Raw genomic sequence first — 20,681 nt, forward strand, 5'->3', positions numbered from 1 at the left:
GCCTTCTTGATCTCACTGCTGCGAAGCACTTTCTTGCAGCTCGAGGTGGTGCTTGGGCAAGAAATACACCCGAGACAATGATGAGTACGTCCGGTCGTAGTAATGAAGGAAACAGGGTTTATTTTACATTATTTACACTGGCTCCCTGTACGGAAGCCCACTGCATGTAGGATCATATTAAACGACTCAGTTCACATCAGGGGCGCTATAACGTAAAGCTATTCCTAACTTTTCTATTCTAATTCTGCAATCAGCCGTCCGCGATTGGTCAAAACCCTTTGGGACCACCCCCACTTCGCCTGTCTGTCAGGCGGCGTCGCTAAAACCACGATAGCTCCCCCTCTTATATGCCTTGAACACACTGATTATGCATAATTATAAAGAACAAAACAAAAATTGCTATTTATGATTCGACGCCTTTTCGCCATTAGCCCTCGGCTATTGGTCAAAAGGCAGGCCGCGTGATCTGCCTGTCACGCGGCCTCACAAAACCGCGCGAACTCAAACGTCAAAGTGACGCGTACGCGTTAAAGCTATATTAATATGCTGAAGAAAACTGAATTTCCTCTGAATAGACGCAAGCTGTCCCGTTCCGATAGGAATAAAGGATGGCTGCCGCCGATCGCCCAAACAGTCGCTACTCGCACCTGCCGGAGAGCACGGCTTTACTTGCGTACAATAAAGCTTGTAGCGTAGCCGTGTAACGTTTTAGAGAACTTTCGGCACCTTTCCGACCTCGTTCTGCCAACTCTTCTTTGCTGAGGTTTTTTTTTAGCGGAATTTTTAGCCTTCCGTTGCATGCCGTCGCAATTTTGGAACACCCACCGCAAGCTAAGTAAGGGAAAGCGGACCAATCACAGACACCCGCACCACCCTGCTCATCCGGTTATCGATTTTCAGTGCACTGGCTCGTCCCCATCGAACGCCTTTCCACTTGAGCGTGTTACTCGCCCCTTTTCAGCCAATTAGATAAGACAAGCCGCTCAGTGTATGCAATGTCATTCGTTTTTAAACGATACAAATGTTACCTCCTATAAACGAGGAGAGTGTTTGAGTGGCCTGTTCAGACAACCCTGCAGGTGACCGCCCCATGCTTGCGTCGAACGTTACGCAAATTTGACGTCAGGAGATTGGAATAAAAACATGTTGGAGTAGTTTTACATTAAAGGACCCTAGGACACGTCAGCTGATACCTATCACTGCACCAAAGGCATCCGCTTTTTATCTCGCCACCCTAGGAGACTACACTAAAGAATCTGATAACTGTTTCTCGGCCACTCACAATCGTTGATTCGGTCGAAATATCCCGCCGATTATTATGCATCGTTCCGCCTACTATGTTGTTCGTTTGCCTCCGCATAAGGCGCAAGCGCGTGGCAATCTGGGAATACGAAGTCAATGCTGTTCCCACGGTAGAAGACATGATTTTTGCCGCAAGTTAAAACGCACACAAAAGGAAGACACATAAAGACAACACGGGCGGCACTTCCAACTGGTTTAATTTGGGCTGTGACTCATGAATATATATATATATATATATATATATATATATATATATATATATATATATATACATGCGCAGGCTGCCCACAAATCTACGTTACCCAGCGGTCAAACAATCTTGTTTCCGATTTGTAGAGCACGATAGATGTATCCTTAATGCAATTTTAACCTTTTTTTTTATACGGTAAGCATTTTACATAGTAAGTCGGCAATAAAACATGTATTTTAGCAAGCACCAGCTAGGCCAACAAGCAGTTCTGTCCCACGGTAGTCTTCGACACTGGCCCGTTTCATCAGTTAGCTCAGCTCATGATGGTCACGTTCAGGTAGGGTGATCTTCACGGTAGTCGCCTCGTAGTAAGCTCCTTTGTTTGTGGGTCACAGTCTATGTCAGGCCCTTGCGTCGGGTGGGCGCGAGATGATCAAAGGATTGCCTCGTGGAAAACGTCAAAGGAATGCTCATCGCCGTATTGAGCATCGATACTCTACATTGCCTACTCAACCGTCTTTTGACGATTCGAGCAGAATACCAATTGCTGCTTACTGCGGCCTTGTGTTATCAGGAGCATTTCCAATATTAGCTGCTGCTTATTGAAGCAATTGGTGTGCTTTGTCTGGCAAAAGGATTCAAACAGCGCATCAACACTTTATTCAATGAAAGTAGAAGCCCTTCTACTGCTGCGCAGCACATCGGCAGCAAATATTAGAAACCTTCCAGATAAGCTTACGTTGCAGTGAAAAGCAAGGCATTTTGGTCTAGTCGTCAAAAAGTGCTTGAGTAGGCAGTAGGCAACGTAATAACGGAAGAAATTGCAATGCAAGAAATTGCCCGTTCAATGTTTAGTCCTGAAGCAGCGTACGCCCTCGAGGAAGGCAACAGCACAAACCATCACGTATGATGGGACGTGCATGTGCGCCGGCTCTCGAGCGCTACTCTCGACGCAGTTTCAGACGCACTCCCGCGGTCCGCATATTTTTGGTCGCCGGCATCCATAAGAATGAAAGCATAGTAAAAGATGATCAGGGTTCTCACATCTAAAAAATTGCGAAGATTTAGCACTATTACAATACCGCAGACGGTACCTTTCGTGAAATAGAAAACATGCTTATGAAATTTTAGATGTTTATTTGAAGTGATGCTATGACATTCAATGCGATCAGTAGGATAATGTGTGCTGGAATCAAAGCTTAACGATATCGTCCCTGAAATAGGTTTTGCCTAGAGCAGAAAAGAACAAATTTAGATTTGGTAGTGTTACTGTGCAGTCTACTTAGAGGTCACGTTACGTTTTCTTACATTTTCTTACTTAATGCAGGAAATAAGTTTAAACCTAATAATTAGGTGCTGTCACATTAATAAACAAAAGTAGAACAGACGGAAGGCACTGAGGAACTGGTCAAAATTTTATTTGTGATATACATACACGGAGACGCCACAGCCAATTTAGCAGATCAGCAACAAGCATGAACGTTGTTTTCCAGTCGTCACTTGCCAGTCGTTACTTGCCGAGCGCTTTCTTCAGAATTCCCCCGTAGGTCTGAGCGCCGTCTCGGTGCTTAGAGAAGGGAAAAGGCTGTAGGTGGGAACGTATGGCTTGATACAGGACACATGCGCAATGACGGTGAAGGGCAATGAAGTTGACCAGCGACCATCCAATGGGACGACGTCGTATGTGATCTCGGTTAGTTGGCGTAAAGTCTTATCACCCGGAGTATTGCGAAACACGTTTCCAAGACAGGCCGAAGTTGCGGCAAGGGGTCCAAAAAAGGACGAAAGAGCCTGATTTGAAGTAAACAGTTCTGTGGTGGCTATAGTAACGGGTCTTTTGAGTCAGCGGCGAGGCTGCGAGACGGTCCCGTGCAATGAGACGAGCCGTTTGAGCACGAAATGTAGCTTCACGGGTAGATTAATTAGAAGCATGCGTAGCTGATGGAAGCAGTGTTTCAAAAGGCAATGTCGAATGTCGGGAGGTGACCAAACAAGAGGCAGACGGAGCAAATGGGGTGACAGCTTGGCTGGAAGAATTTTACGCGAATTTCACACGTAGCAAGCTTTCGTCCACATCACGGTGATTGGCTGAAACGTGCACGGATAGCATCGCAATGAGCGCGCCGCTAAGGAGTTCTGTAAGTCCCTTTCTCTGCGAGTGGCATACGGTGGTAAGCTTGTGGTGTGTGGAACACGAGTGAAATATATCGTTGACTTGTGAAACAAAGACTCCACCGCTATCGGCCAGCAGTGCCGTGGTGCGCCATGGTGAACGGTGACGTCATGAAGCCGGAAGTCTGTAACGTCAGTGTTGCAGTACCCCTGTGATGGCGTGTCCTATCACGTAGTCAGTAGCTACGGCCATCCACTTTTTCCTGGTAAGAGACGTCGAAAATCACCCAATTAAATCAAGAGCGATGCGGTAGAACAGAATAGTTTGAATGTCTATAGGATGAAGTGTGCGACCCGGCAGCAAGGACGAACGCTTGCGGCATTGGCAGAGCTCACAACCATCTACATACTTGCGCACACAACGGTAAAGGCCTGGCCAGGAGAACCGATGCCACACGCCATGGTATGTTCGAAATAGTACGATGCTGTTAAGGCGTCGTGGGGAAGACTGGCGGCAAGACTGGAATGAAGGGTAATAGGTACTACGAACAGAAGCTCGTGATCGTCTGAGTTGAAATTGCGATGGTAGCCAATGTTTTCGGGGAGCACGAACAGGTGGAGGGACAGGTCGGAGAAATTAGAGCATAGAGGATCCATGATGGAGCACAAGTTTCCATCGCTGAGCTGTTGATTGCGTATGTCACTTGTCGGAGATGGCGAAGACCCACGTGTCGAAAGTATGGGCAGTAGAATCATGAGGATCGACGAGAGGACAAGATAGGTAATCGGCGCCCTGGTGAATGGCGCCCGACTTGTAGAGGACATCAAGACTGTAGACCTCAATATTTATTGCCTAGCGACCAAGTCGCCCAGCCGTGTTTTTGAGGGACGAAAGCCAGCACAGCGCACTGTGGTCCGTAATGACCGAAAAGGTGTGGCCAAGTAAGTTCGTCATCGCCCTACTGTGTTGCGATCGTGTTGGGAGGTGTCGCACAAAATGATGGGCCACGCAGTGGCTTTTGGAATCCTCAGAAGGCCTGCACTGCCGCATGCTGGCGTCGACCGTATCGCAGTCCTTGCAAATGAGCAGACTAAATGCATCATCTGCTTTTCCTTTTAAACCATTTCCCATATTGTGAGATTCTAACATTTCGCCTTCCACATTGCTTCAAAGGGCCAGCACGTCTTGCATGTATGAAAGGCGCGACTGCGTAGACGTTTGGGCACGTGGCACAGCGCCTTCTTCGCTGCATGCGGTCGTACGACCCATGCCCTTTCTAAACAGATGACGCACATTTTGCTTGCGTGCATCCCGGCTTCCGAGTTCAGTGCCATGGTTACGGAACCAAACTTTTGCTGCTCCGTGTGAGGAAAAAATGACATTCGCAAGCATGACCGTATCGTCCAATCAGTTATATTTACTTACAAGCTCGTAGACGGCCAACCAGTGTCCAATATTGACTTGCTCGGTACCGGAAGGCGTGCCTGCATCTCTCTGCAGTGCAAGGACAACTGCTGACGTTGGCGCCGCTAAAGCAGAGGCCGCCTCTTCCGTTTTGAAAAAAAAAATCCCAGCGACGCACGCTGCGGAACTCCGTCGTAAGAAGTTCATACCCAGTACCTCCACCAAAAATCCGAGGAAGATAAAGAATAGACCAAATTGTATTTACAAAATATTGACGCAAAATAAGTTTGCACGTCATGACACGGGACCCTTAAGGCGAGAACGACGAAGTTTGTGGTTGCGAGCGCGCTCTCCGAGGACCAGCCATCGCAAAAAGGCAGACGTTTCTTTGCCAATCTGTCGGTGGTAAACTGTTTTAGTTGTAATAGTTGGGTGACATTTCTGGTGGAGGCGCGGGGTACGTAGGTCGGTGTTAAGATCTCCAGGGCATACCCTCGACCTAAACCCGGCGAGTAGTTCAGCCGAGCTTACCCCTGTGCACGTACGGGCCAGCCGACGTCTCCAGGGACTCCAGCCACAGCATGATCTGCTACACGAACGAACTAGAATGACGAACCAACCACCTCCTGCCACTCCTGCAGCATCGCACGTTGTCGTCAGTCACATTCGGACGCCGAATCTATTCCACGGAAGTGCTTCAGAGGACGCCGACGTCTGGCTTGACCATTTTGACCGGGTTGCCAACCTCAACGACTGGAACCACAAGCGTAAGCTACGCTACATGTGCTTCGCTCTTGAGGATTCCGCGAAAACATGCTTTGAGAACCACGAGGCGACACTGACGTCATTGGAAGAATTTCGTAGACAGTTCCTCAATGCCTTCGCCAGGGCGGACAGGAAGGAGAGGGCGGAGTTAGCGTTGAAGGCAAGAATTCAAGGCCCGAATAAGCGATTCACGGCGTACGTAGAAGACATGAATTGGCTTTTCAGACGTGCGGAACTTTCTATGACTGAAACAAAGAAGGTGCGCCATCTCATGCGCGGCGTCAAAGAGGAAATCTTTGCTGGCCTCATTCGAAATCCGCTGACGACACCTGCAGATCGAGTTCCGTGACGAAGCCACTACTATGGAAAAGGCCCTTCAACAGCGGACCAGGCAAAACAACCGCGACGCCATGATTTCAAGAGAGCTCTCTGCCGTTACCCTCGGTAACGACGTTGGCGCCTTGCGATAACTCATCAGGGCTGTCGTCAAGGAGGAACTGCAGACGATGCAGATGACCACTGCCCCTGTAGGACAAAATTCCATTGCGGAAATGATGCGCGCCGAGGTCCGGCAGGCCGTCCATATTCCTGGACAGTACGAGGCACCACAGCAGGGACCGCACGCCGAAATGAGTTACGCTGAAGCAGTACGCCGTCCGCCACCCTCAAGTGCGTGCAGCATGGTACACCCCACTCAACAAATGGACGTAAGCTTCAGGCCGCCTCGCAGCCCACCGCACATCGCCGAAGCAAGGACTAGGAAAAGCGACGTCTGGCGCACCACAGACTACAAGCCCCTTTGTTTTCATTGTGGCGAAGCCGGACACATCTACAGAATGTGTCCTTATCGTCATGTGGGGCTCCGTGGATTCTCGCAGAATGCACCTCGTCCACGACCTGATGAGCGGCCGCTGGAAATAGAGAGTTTCGTCGCGAATCGTCGCAATGTTGATCAGCGATGGCAGGAGCCCCGTTCGGCGTCTCCTGCTCGTTACAGGTCAGTATCACGAAGCCAAGCTTTTACTCGCGGTGCTCTGAGACGCCGCTCGCCTAGCCCGACGGGTCGGGAAAACTGAGTTCAGCGACCTCCGGAGGTGAGGCCGCTGACGACGAGCGTACGCAAGATCCTCCACTACGACGACAACGTCGAAAACAGAACGACGCAGACGTACAGACGGAGTCAAACACCTTACGAGAGGTAGTAACGTCGAACATTCCCGTCACCATAGTCGACGAAGAAATAACGGCGTTAATCGACACTGGAGCGGACACCTCAGTTATGAGCATGGACCTTGCCTGCAAGCTGAAGAAACTTTCTACCGAGTGGACTGGGTCGCAGATTCGCACTGCAGGACGCCATCTGCTAACCCCGGTTCGAAGATGCACAGCGCGAGTGAGTATTCGTGGGTTTACGTACCTCGGGGATTTCGTTATCCTCCCAAGCTGTTCAAGGGACCTAATTCTGGGAATGGACTTTCTGCAGGCTAATGGAGCTCTGATTAACTTACAAAAGTCGCGGGTAACGTTTTCGACGGCGCAGGCCTTAGCAGGGAGCAGCACTGACGACACGTATGTCAACGCCTTGAGGACTGTTGACGAGAACATCACGGTGCCGCCAAGGAGCAGCGTATTGACCCTCGTCACCTGCGACGCATTCGACGGCTATGAGGGTATTGCCGAGGCAAATATCCCGCTGCTGCTCGAAAGACACATCTGCATCGCCCGGGGCCTTGTTCGAATACAGCATAAGTGCTCGCAAGTTTCGTTGACAAACTTCAGCCATGAGTATCAGCACGTCCCTCAAGGTACAGCTGTGGCATTTCTGAACGACATTGCTGACTTCTCCGACATTGGTACAATACAAGCGACTTCACCGGATGCAACAACTTACGCCAGCCTGAATACCCGCGTCCACATTAATGCTTACTTAGCAGATGTACAGAAGGATCAGCTGCTGGGCCTATTGACTGAATTCTCCGGCTGTTTTTCCACGGAATCCAAAGTCCAGCGCACTTCCGTTACGCAACACCGGATCGTTACACAGGAGTCGGCGCGGCCTGTTCGTCAGCATGCGTATCGCGTGTCACCTATGGAGCGGAAGGCGATTAAGCGTGAAGTTCAAGAAATGCTAAATGATGACGTCATCCAGCCGTCGACAAGTCCGTGGGCATCGCCTGTCGTACTAGTAAAAAAGAAAGAAAACACACTACGCTTCTGCGCTGGCTACAGGCGGCTTAACCGAGTCACCAAACGCGACGTTTACCCCTGCCACGGATCGATGACGCTTTGGACCGTCTGCGTCATGCTCAGTTCTTTACTTCGTTAGACCTAAAGTCAGAATACTGGCTAATCGAAGTGGACGAGCGTGACCGTGAAAAAAACCTCCTTCGTGACTCCCGATGGGCTGTACGAATTTAAAGTGCTGCCTTTCGGTCTCTGTTCTGCTCCTGCTACGTTTCAACGAATGATGGACACTGTACTCATTGGACTAAAGTGGCAGACGTGCCTAGACGTGGTTGTGTTTTCCAGCCCGTTCGATGAACATTTCGCCCGGCTACGAAGTGTCCTTACCGCAATACGGAAGGCCAACCTCATCATCTAGCCTGAAAAATGTTACTTTGGCTTCCAGGAACTCAAGTTTCTAGGCCACGTGGTCAGCCCCCAAGGAGTACGACCAGACCCAGAAAAACTCGCTGCCGTTGCCGAGTTTCCTCATCCTAAAGACAAAAAGGCTGTTCAGCAGTTCCTGGGCCTCTGCGCTTACTACCGTCGTTTCTTTGAAGGCTTCTCAAGGATTTCTGAACCGGTCACGAGACTGACGCGACAAGATGTGCCCTTTGCGTGGAAGGAAGACCAAGAGCAGGCCTTCACCGAATTGCGTAAACGCCTTCAATCCGCTCCAGTGCTGGCGCATTTTGATGACACCGCGGCAACTGAAATACACACCGACGCCAGCAACGTAGGACTCGGGGCCATTCTGGTTCAATGGTAAGATGGCGCAGAACGTGTAATTGCGTATGCGAGTCGTAGTGTGACAAAAGCAGAAGCTAATTATTCAACGACCGAAAAATAATGCTTAGCAGTCACGTGGGCCATCAGCAAGTTCGGACCCTGCTTATACGGCCGGCCATTTCGAGCGATCAGTGATTACCACTCGCTCTGCTGGCTTGCCAATCTACGAGACCCGTCAGGTCGCCTCACTCGTTGGAGCCTCCGCCTCCAGGAATACGACATAACTGTTGTCTACAGATCCGGCCATAAGCATAGCGACGCTGACTGCTTGTCACGTTCTCCTATTCCCTTGACATCCTCCGACTTGGAGCTAGATTTGCCGTTTCTTGGTGTCGTCGACGTGGTGCGCATGGCTGACTATCAACGTGCAGACTCTGAGCTGCTTCCAGTCATCCGATATCTCGAGGGAGCTGACGTTGTTGTCCCACGCCCACTTTCACGAGGATTGACGTCGTACTGCCTGCGAAACGATGTCCTGTACAAGAAAAATTTCGAGAACAGCCAGGAAACGTTCCTTCTCGTCGTCCCGACGGCACTGCGCGAGGAAGTTTTACAGGTGTGTCACGACGATCTCTGTGCCGGCCACTTAGGCTTCGCGAATGCATTAGCGTGCATACGGCAAAAATACTATTGGCCACACCTATTTTCGATGGTTCAGCGCTATGTGCGAACGTGACGTCACTGTCAGAGGCGTAAAGTTCCACCCGTCAAGCCTGCCGGCCTCCTTGAGCCTTTGGATCCGCCTCCGGCGCCGTCCCAGCAAGTGGGAATGGACCTTCTTGGGCCGTTCCCCACGTCATCCTTGCAAAATAAGTGCATAATCGTGGCAACTGACTATTTAACTCGCTACGCGGAGACGAAAGCTGTGCCGCGGGGAACTGCTGCTGAAGTCGCCAGCTACTCCGTCCACAACATCGTGCTTCGTCACGGTGCACCCGCTGTACTCATTACTGACCGCGGTGCAGTGTGTACAGCAGTGTTATTGCAACAAGTAGTCACGCTGACGCACACCGACCACCGAAAGACCACAGCCTATCATCCCCAAACTAACGGCTTAACAGAGCGCTTAAACAGAACATTAGCCGACATGCTCTCCATGTACATTGATGCGCAACACAAAACATGGGATGAAAGTTTTGCCATACGTCACGTTTGCTTACAATATACCGCTGTGCAGGAGACCACCGAGTTTACACCATTCGAGCTTGTTCACGGACGTCGCGTTACAACCCCCTTAGACGTCATGCTCCCGGTAGACCACGGAGCCACAAGAAATTACACCACTGTAGATTTCGTCGAGAAAGCCGAGGAAGCTCGCCAGCTTGCTCGGAATTGCATCCGCACCCAGCAGAATACCGACGCCTACCGTTACAAACGGACCCTACGGAATGTCCAGTACTTACCAGGTGACCGCGTGTGGGTGTGGACACCTATCCGACACCGTACACTCAGAGAAATTGTTGCGCCGCTATTTCGGCCCCTATGAAGTTGTACGCCGCCTCAGTGATGTGAACTACGAGGTGGTGCCTCAAAGCTCTGATCCTGGTTCGAACCGACACCATCCCCGTGCTGAAGTCGTCCACGTAGCACGGATGAAGCCGTACTACGCACGCGAGAGATAAGCAACCCTCACAAACCGCTTCAGCATTGTGCACTTTCCTGTATGTTTTTTTTTTTCTTTTCATGTTGGCACTCTTGCCCATAGTGCGCGCCCGCTGCCCTTGAAGCGACCGGGCTGGTCGCTTTTGAGAGGGGAGCAATGACGCAAAATAAGTTTGCACGTGATGACACGGGACCCTTAAGGCGAGAACGACGAAGTTCGTGGTTTCGCGCGCGCTCTCCGAGGACCAGCCATAGCAAAAATGCATACATTTCTTTGCCTCTCTGTCGGTGGTAAACTGTTTTAGTTGTAATAGCTGGATGACAATATATAAACAGGGAAGCCACAGTCAAGATGGCAGGTCAGCAACGACCACGAACCTCTTTTTCCGATCGTCGTCTGAGTCGTCTTGCTGAACGCCTTCTTCAGAAAGCGGGAATGGCCTGCAACAATAACCAAGGTTTATGCGATTATGTGATCGCCCTGCACGCGGTGCGGTCCTGAGCGTCCTTAATGCTGCACACGGCTACTGTAAGTATATATTATTGTTATTTACTGCGGATGAAAACAATTTATATCTTTCCTGAACGCCACTTGAAAAGTGTAATCGGGTCCTTCAGCATGTCGCAATATAACGATTGTCTCGCTTCATGTTTCGCAGGTCGCATCAGGATACTACCAGAAATTGAGAGTATAAACAATGAAATTCGCCGTCTCAAGCAGCAACGTATAAATATATTTTTCTTAATAAGTCATGTTGGCTTCGATGTTGACCAAAAGATTGCAGCCGCATGCCCTGACCTCGATCTTATTATCGGTGGACACACGAACACGTTTTTGTACACAGGTAAGAATTTTTAAATGTTTATTGCGTTATCGCTTACCACGCAGTTCGCGGTAGGCAGGTAACTACTTATGAATGAGTGCAAACCTGTCCGCCCGTCCGACGATGCGTCAAGGCGGGAGGAGGGCGTCGTGGTATTGGTTACCGCTGGGGCAATGGGGAATAATCATGTTGCCGTTGTCACGCCATCCTTGTCGCTGTCACATTACGCCTTCTCATGGTAGGCCTTCTCGCCGCTGTCATATGCGATCATCGTAAAGATGTCTCATCACCATCACATAAGCGCTGTCTTAATGTCGTCGCACTCACATTCGCGCCCCATGGAAATGCGCTCGCCCTACACGGCCATGTAGGGTCATCTGCTAGCACTTTGCGCAAGCATAAACGAAGCCAGAAAGTTAGCTACCAGGAATATTTAGTTAAGCGGTTACGGTGGCATCATATCGCACTACGGATCGCCGGTTTAGCATTCTGCGGACGAGCGTGTCGTGGCTCTGTCCAGCTGTCCAGCATGTCCAGAGGTAGCTATGGACCAGCCTCTTGCGGCACAATTGGTGGAAGCGCAGCCATATCGCACTCGTTTACGCATTCATAAGTAATCCGTCTCGCCACGTGAATGCGATCCGTCTCGCGATGGAAAAAGAGAAGCGCACATAGTTGCTCAGCGGCAACACTACTGCGCGCTCGCACAACGCTCACGCCGGCCACGAGATGCAGAACCCTTCACTCCGCTGTGCAGGCTACTGAGCACAGTGTCACGGTGCGTCTACTTCGTAACTTTGTACTATTGGAGCCACAGTCCGTGCTTGGATCCAAGCTGGCTGCATGTCAGTCCTCTTGCATGTAGGCGAGACGCGCTCATGAAAAAAAAAGCTGTGAAATGAACGTAGGTGATTCCAGTAAGTGAGCGTGGGAAATTTGGGCGGAACTTTTCGTAAGCGACGCGCAGCAAAAGGAATGCCTTGAAAAACAACAACAAAAAAGCCCTTCACAAATGTATGTAATCTGAGCAACTTGTACATCAAAGGAAGCGAAGACTGGGGCTCTTACACCCTTGAAAAGTTTAGCAATCTGTTTTGCCACTTCCGACATCCACAAAGGGGATTGTAAGTGCTTCAATATATCTGGTGCAATTCCTTCGCTATACTTGAGCCTTTTTATAGGACTCACGAAAAGCGAACTTTCTATGATGTACTGTAGTTTTCCTTAAATCATCAAAAAGCAAATGGCCTGGCGCGAACGTAGTGAAAAGAATAGATTGACAACGCAATGTTTACTCTTACTTACAACCTGCTGCAGCTTCCAGTTGCCGAATTACTTCGCAATTACAACATTGCTACTGACAAAATCTGTTATATCTTCTGTTTCCATTAAAGATGACCTCAGCCAAAACATACACCCGCGCCAGAAACATAATGTTTGTTTAATTGGGCCCCTGCTTGCAGACCGCCAGTGTAGAGCCGGCGAAACGCTGCGTGAGAATCAAAAATTACCAATTACTGGCTACAATTAACTTTGCACCGAAGGTGTTACCCATTTGAGTGGGTTAAACGCATATAAAATGTATCTTTAGGTATAATTATTTACGTTTCGAAGCAAATTTCTAGCTTTGATGCAGTCAAACTTCGTTGCTCTCGGTTCTTTGAATGACATTTTACACAGACCACCCCAGGCTACGCCACCATAGGCTATCACTGCAGCAAGAAAACCGTTGTACAACTTCCGCCGCTTTAAAACTGTCCATTGAATCTGCGCAGGTTATTCTTCATTGAGCGTTTCTTGAATCTTAGAGCGCAGCTCTTAAGCACCAGTTCCTGCGGCGAGCGTCGGCATCGTACCTCATAACCGAGCAAACGAGCGCACCGAAGGGTGAAAGTGAACGCGGAGCCCAGCAGAAGATGAAAGACGGCGATAGCGAAGAGAGCACGAGGAGGAAAGCGGAGAAGGAGGGTGTGGCGGAACCATGAGGCGGACAGCGAAAGAGGAGAGTGTGACGAAAGCGTGAGAATAAGGGCGTAGCGCCCCGCAAAGTGGGCTGTGCGGTCACGATGACTACGAGATGACTACGAGAGCACACGTCGTCTGTATGGAAACAAAACGCTGCATGAGCGGAGGTATGTCTGCGGCAGCAGCTGTGAATCCCCCCCACACGTCACCCACGCGCTGTCTCTCACGATTCCCGGATTAGCGTGATAGTCGCACCACACCTCACTCCGTTTGCAATATGTGCCGCACTAGACAGATCGTCCGCGCCAGCCAATATATGGCAAAATGAAAATACGTATAGATCTGTGCTCAAATTTCGTATTACAGAGTATCGTAATGGTCGGTGAAATTTTTTCAATAATATATGTTTACTTCTGGTGCATGGCGCCTGACCACTAGGAAAGGTCCTTTGTCCATTGTTCATGCATTAACTTGTTAACTTTTTGGACAGTACAAGGCATTGCTCGCAGGTCAAGTTAAAAGGAGGTGATTAGGGTCCTCAAGGGGTCCTGTTTATATTTACGGCAATTTTCGTACTACGCAAAAAAATGGACAGATCACTAAGAATTGCTCAGCGTCTAGTACGCATCTGTAGTAAGCAAGATGTTCTAGTTTTTTATCCTATTAAATTACATTATCTCACTGTGCATCGTGCTTTAAATCTCTATTACATACGGCAAATCGATTGCACAGAGTTCTAGTATTCCTTTTTTCTGTTATCCTTATTGAACTGTGCCGAGTAAAGCTTTATCTAGAGGGTGACAATTTCTCTAATATATGGCGTTTTTCTCGATGATGGCAGCTTGTCGATACTACGAGTGCTTTTCAAGATTGTTCTGTTTCCTTTATTTTGTCCCTTTTTTTACAGCGCAGCTGTTAAGGGCTAGTTCCCCCAGGATCGTGTCGGTGTCTAGACACAATGCTCCCTATACGCGGGCTGATCACGAAGATAGTGTAATGCCGGGCCGACCCGCGGCTTAGGTGAAGCAGGCGTTAAGCCCCCCCCCCCCCCCCCCCCCATACGTGGGCCGATCCCGAAGATCGTGTGATGGCGGGCCGACCCACTGCGAATGTGCAGTTCGCCAATAAGCGGTCCACATACACAGCTTCGCTGTTCATCCTTGTTCACAGATTGGAAGGGCACTAAGCTTTTTTTTATGAATGGTTGAATATGTTATAGTATTATAGTAAACACGGCAGAACGCTACAGTGATGAAACACGGCAGAAGCAGCCAGCGAATTGGGCTTTGCATAGCCGGTCGAATCAAGATGAACTACGCCTTGAAAACACAGCGCAGTGTGGACTGTGTACCCGTCGGAGATGGCTTTCAAGGTATAGTGGCCCAGCCGGGCGCGCGCAGCTGCCAGGCGGCATCTTTATAATTGCTAGTAGGTACAGCGGGGTGGGGCGTTTCTCGCTTCGCTCGACGTTTCTGCACAGGCGCGAGTAAGAGCGGGCGTGAGAGAAAAAATCTGGGGGGCCTTTGGTCCTTGAATATATGACTCTGCCTAGGCACTACGGAGGAGGTTTCTTTGCGCGTGTTGTCTGCGTTTGTCCCCTAGACATGCCGGCATTGCGGAGTAGGGTCGAGTTTGCTTACGCTCCGCCGCTGGCTGCCTGCGCGGTGAGCCAGTGGGCATGGACGCCCCATACGGTGATCGCTGTGACTGAAGGGGCAAGGTTCTGACTGGTGTTGTATAAGTCGCGAGTAGATTGCATTTTTTTCCAAGCACTGCACTAGGAGGGCACAAGTAACCTGCAAACAGAGGCCTCAGGAGAGCACCTGAGGTTAAAATAAGGGTGCGCAGGATCTCTGGGGCACCCAAGAGGTAGCGGGGCGATCGAAGCTGGAAGCCGGGCGGCCCGTAGGTTAGGCTCGCGGAGGGCGAAGCGTGCCAGTGGGTGTTCGCATGAAAAAAATTTGAGGACGCTTGAGCTTTGCCTTTAAGAGTGGAACGCGATGGCGTTATCGCACCCCGTTAGCACATCTTTATCACCTCGTTATCGTTATCATCGTTAGCACATCGTTATCGCACCCCGTTAGCACCGCCCACTCATTCGCTCGGCATGCTCTTGAGTCACGCAAAGACGAAACGTGCGCCTGAGCAAGCGGAACGAACCAAATAACTCGGTGTCTCGGAGGGAGAAACGATCTACGTGAGCCAAACGTCATGATCGTCACAGACAGCCGGGCCGCGACGCGCCATGAAGCCGGGCGCGATGATGGGGCTGACGCCTCGATGGGATCGTCCTCTAGAAGCGGGCGAGTGGCGTGCCAGCTCTCGGGGAAGCGCCGTACATTGCGAGGAGGGGGTCTTCTGTGTTTGCCGCAAAATGGCTCTGCGTACGCGACAAGCGCAGTAGAAATGTAGCGGAAACGTACTTCACTACGCCTTTAACTGCGACTTCTGTAATTTACATGCTCATAATTACCGATATACACCCTAGTGTAACTTTATACGGCACGTTTCTAAGGCAACACCGCATTCACTAGAGGTGCTTTTGTTCCGCTTTGAAGCATCGAACTAGTGGCTGAGTGTAGCGTCTCCGTCTCACACTCCGTGACCCTGGTTCGATTCCCACATAGCCCATTTAGCAAGTTGTTCTTATTTATAAATTGGGTTCCACCATTTTTCGTTCACGGACAACGCCGCCGACGCCGACGACCCCGTTTTTCTGCGACACGAGCTACTTAATGCTATCGCGTTAAAAAGTGGCTGTCCGCTATAGTTGACAGTCTGCCTTACGCACCCCTGGCACGTGCAGGTCTCGGTGAGCCCCAACCCACGGACCAGTCCGGGTTCTTGCTTTGATGTCCCCGTTGCCGCTTTGGTGTCCTGGAGGCGCCGCCAATAATTCGAAATAATCACACTATTTTTTCGATTAGTAAAAAACACGAATGAATAAATATAATTACTTCCAACCACCAACTTGCGACGCTAAGTTCAGCACTTCCGCGCCCCGCGATTTCTGCCGGCACGCCTAGGCACAAACGCATACAATACTGGCTAAGAAACTCCTCCGAAGTGCCTAGGCAGAGTCATATATTCAAGGAGCAAAAGTCATCAAATTTTCTCTCTTGCACCCGCCCTTACTCGTGCATGCGCAATAACGTCCAGTGTCTCCGCGAGTGCGACGCCCCAGTCTAAAAATACGCGGCCGGCCGCCCGGATAGATTGCGCCCTTCCCCTCCCCTCAAACATTACACTGCGCTGAATCCTTGCGCGTGGCAGAAAGCGTCACGTTTCGTGTCCGCATTCCACCATTGCTTGCCCCAGGTTGAGCGGTTGTCGTCGGCTCATCCTTGCACGCGTTCACTCGCACATGCAGCATATGGTGCGCGACGACGATTTTATCACCAGTGCATTTCACATAGAAACACACGTGGAGTGTCCATGTGAATGCTGTCGCAACAGTAAATAAATTAATAAGGTTTGAACCCATCACTTATTACATCGCAGGCTTGAACATATTATTTCTGCGCGAAATGCAAGCTCAGTGAGTAAAAGATAATAGGCTTATTTCAATTATTGCGAACAATTAACACGAGAGCTGTTCATGTTCGTGAAGTTAGCTAATGGTTTAATATGTAAAAACAAAGGGAAAAATCCTTGAAACTCTCAAACCTCCTTGGCTTTGGCGAACTCTTCAAACTTCAACGCCGCTTTTATTGCTCTCATTATTCTCATGTTGCTGACGTGACCTATGGTCTTGCAAAGATGATTTGTCAGTAATATAGATTTGTAATCTTTTTAGGTAATGTAATTTCTGCTACTTTGGACCATTTGGCTTTGGCAGGCCCACTTACTATGTATTGTTTCTTGTGGTGCATAAATAATAATAATAATAATAATAATAATAATAATAATAATAATAATAATAATAATAATAATAATAAATTATTATTATTATTCTTATTATTATTATTATTATTATTATTATTATTATTATTATTATTATTATTATTATTATTATTATTATTATTATTATTATTTGAATGCAATGTGAAGTAAACAAAGCGCCTACATGGTTGCAGGATCTTTCAGGGAAGTGCCCGATATATGAAAGCGCATGATTTTTTAACCCATGACTTAGTAGTCAGTGTCATTGCAGCAGCTGGCATTCCTTGAAGGCAGCGCATTTTTTTTTTTTTTTTGCAGGCAAGCCCCCAGTCGACGACAAACCTGAAGGGCCATACCCGGTCGTCTATAAACGACGAGATGGAACACAGTGCCTTATTGTGCAAGATTTCCGATTTGGAAAATATCTAGGCTATCTCCGGATGGAAATTAATCGAGACGGAGTGATCACGCACTGGGCTGGTTCTCCAATATTGCTGAGCCAGGACGTACCCCAAGGTAAGTTATTGACTACGTTGAGGTTATATATGAAACGCAAAATAGTTTAAGTACTTACAGTTATCTCTTCCTTTACCCAAAGCTTAAAATGCCACCAACAGCTTTTTTTCTTTAATTTATGAGGAACGTGGGCGTGAAGCTTGTAACATTTGGCACGCACGTCATGGCGGGGAAGATGAGGACTCACATTTCCGGAAGCTCTGAGCGAAATGATGAAAATATTTCTTTTCGCACATAGGCTGCAGTACTTGCGCCAGTGCTACCAGGTGACTTCAAAGTATTATTGGCCCGTATTTGGAAAGCGCATTTTATGAACGAGTAATTTTGTGCGCTGTTTGCACAGGGCAATGCAAAAACTATGGCAGTCGATCATGAGCGATTAAATTCCGAAAGTAATATGAGCGCTATGCTGTTTTTCATTTTGACTTGGTTGCACCGACTCTTTTAATAGAGCTCACTTAGGTGATTGTGTGGGCATGTTGGTAGGACATGAATGCAGCTTTCTGCGCACAGTACGAGGACAAAGAAAGAGGCTGATACGCAGGAGCACAAACTTACAACAGTGTTTTATTTTGAGAAAAGTGACCAGTTATATAGCAGAATATATGAGCTCACTGTTTCTCAACATAGTTAATTTATTTTGCGAACTTCTGGCTTTTATTAACAAAATTTATTTCAATATAGAATGGAACGAAACCTCCTTCGTTCGGTTAAGAATAAAAAATTCTATATCTCAAGTTACCTGGTTATGCCTTTCAAAAATTTTCTCATATGTAAATCTCTGCTCTCATTTCTTTCAAAGGTGACACACTGGTGTCCAGGATTTATCATTTTATTACGAAAGAGAGAGGTCAGAAAATACATTTCGATGTTAAAAGCGCTCTGCCTGTGTATTTCTATAAGTATTTCGACCATTTGCTGTCGACGCGCTAGCGTGTGTTCCATTTAGTGTTGAGAGAATGCGGGTAATAATTCGCGGATAAACGTGTTTGTATTATCTGATGCAACGAAATCCTATACTTCAACGTTCAACATGGTATTTCGGTTCTTCCTCAAACAACATGCCATTTGATAAGTTTCTGCCCCCCAAAATATCGTTTTTTCATGCATTATGCACGTTTCATTCATCTCAGAGATGCGTAAGAAATTACCTCAAGATTGTGGAGTTTTGAGACAGACAAAAAATCAGGCACGTGTACTGCAATTCCTTAAATTTATCCTTTGCACACGAAGCCAGCAGACAAACGTATTAAGTAGTGATTACTATTAAATATTTGCGACCACATTTCTAATCTACAGCAGAAAGACACAGCAATGAACTCAATATAAAGCAACCTCCTGTAGCAAACTGTATATGTAAGAAACTTCTCGTATAATAACCCCACCTTGTTCAGTGCCAAGTGACAGCCCTACCGTAGCCATTACATTACGTAGCCTATGTGACTCTAACAGACGATCATTCTTTTTTGTACTCAACCAGCATGATTGTTTACCTTTCTCACTGTTTGCAGATTTACAAGTTCTAAACAGCATGATGCCATACAAACGAACTGTGGACGATGCGATCACAAAAACTGTGGGCTCCACAAAAGTCTTGCTGGAGGCTGATGAAAAGTTGTGCCGATACAGGGAGTGCAATTCTGTGAACCTGATGGCTGACTCCTTCCTTGACTTCTACGCAAACAGGAATAGCCCTGTGTCATCGGCATGGTCTGTAGTAAATGCCGCCGTCATCAATGGAGGCATCGCGAGGGACTCTATCCGGCAGAAATGTGAGCACCAAAGGAAGAATGATTTTTACACTAGGAGGCGCGCACAAATAATGGGGGAAACAGGACACACTAAGCACTACTTATAACTCAAATATTTCGAAACAGAACATATAGTAGAAATTGTATGGTATGCGCAGTTTAAATGTGCGCTATTCTCCAGGTAGGCAATTTCTTATTTAGAAAGAGAGAAGGAAGGCATGGTTACACAATCGTCACAAAATTATTTTATCGCGATGGCTTCGATGGCTTTCCTCTTGAATTTGCCCTCGTGGCCGCCTACTATTGAACCTGTGATTAATTTCTGCTTGCATAGGCAATCCCTGCAGTGAATGACAAGATGATCGCCGCTTTTTCACTGAACTTTATAGTTGTGCTTTTGTAATTGCTCAGTAAGGCGGCACCCTGTTTGACCAAAGTCAGTTTTCCTACTGGATAGTGCTATCTGATAGATCACAGCCTGCTCGCATTGAACGTTTTTCTGCTTATGTTTTGTAGCGCATTTTGCGGGCTTGAATTTGCAGGAATCTGTCATGTTGTACAGGCGTGAAGTTTCATGGGCGCAGAAAATAGCACTTTTACTCTAGCTCATCGCCCGTCTCTTTAAGATCTTGCGACAGTCGGGAAACATAGCGCAAATCAATCACATTCCACCTTTCTCAGATAAATGGTTGTCTATCTTAGAGAAGAGCAGCACAGTAGTTCGTGATTCGTTTGAGCATCCGTACTGCTACGGACACGAGCCCGGGTTACGGAAAGCCTGCTTGCTGGACACGCTCTGTTCGTTTTGAAAAGGAAACATCAAGCATACGGCGGCATGACTTACTCAGAGCATTTTTATGGCATACATTTCCGATTCTTTGTTTGACCAATTTTGAATGTTCTACTGTGTTAAGTAGAAGCACTTAATCGGCTCTTTGCTCGTATCTGCTGTATGCGTGGTCACTGCAAACATAAAGCTTAAAATCTGAAAGCTTCATCGTGTCATAAACAGGTAGTTCAAACGTTAGTTCTGGAGACCCTGAAACCTCCCTAAAACTGCTATAAAGATATCTACTCGATTCTGAAAAGAAAGAAACGTATTGTCTGAAATTTAAAAAAAAATGTGGATATTGTCACGTGGTGGTGACGTTGAATAACACAGTAGCAATACTGTGAACGACAAAACTAGCTTTTATTGGGCGAACCTGTGCCCACAAAACCGGCTACACTTATAGCACAACGATAGCGACGAACACGCTCGGCGATCGTCGAAAATCTGATCAGCGGGTCAAGCGTGTCGGCTTTTATACAGCAGTCATCGAATGTTCCAGACTAAACGTTGGGACCCGCATGCC

The 20,681-nt window shown here is 48.1% G+C and overlaps 1 protein-coding gene across 1 annotated transcript in view; it reads left to right on the top strand.

The window, feature by feature from the left end:
• Nucleotides 1–20,681, top strand: part of LOC142583203 (protein 5NUC-like) — a 162,329-nt gene that overhangs the window by 96,168 nt on the left and 45,480 nt on the right. The window contains exons 4-6 of the mRNA XM_075693561.1: nt 11,048–11,233; nt 17,378–17,575; nt 19,087–19,347. Of these exons, the coding sequence (XP_075549676.1) occupies nt 11,048–11,233; nt 17,378–17,575; nt 19,087–19,347 (645 nt within the window). The remainder of the gene's footprint in view (nt 1–11,047; nt 11,234–17,377; nt 17,576–19,086; nt 19,348–20,681) is intronic.

The sequence above is a fragment of the Dermacentor variabilis genome, chromosome 1 (genome assembly GCF_050947875.1).
Source record: "Dermacentor variabilis isolate Ectoservices chromosome 1, ASM5094787v1, whole genome shotgun sequence".
Taxonomy (NCBI): domain Eukaryota; kingdom Metazoa; phylum Arthropoda; class Arachnida; order Ixodida; family Ixodidae; genus Dermacentor; species Dermacentor variabilis.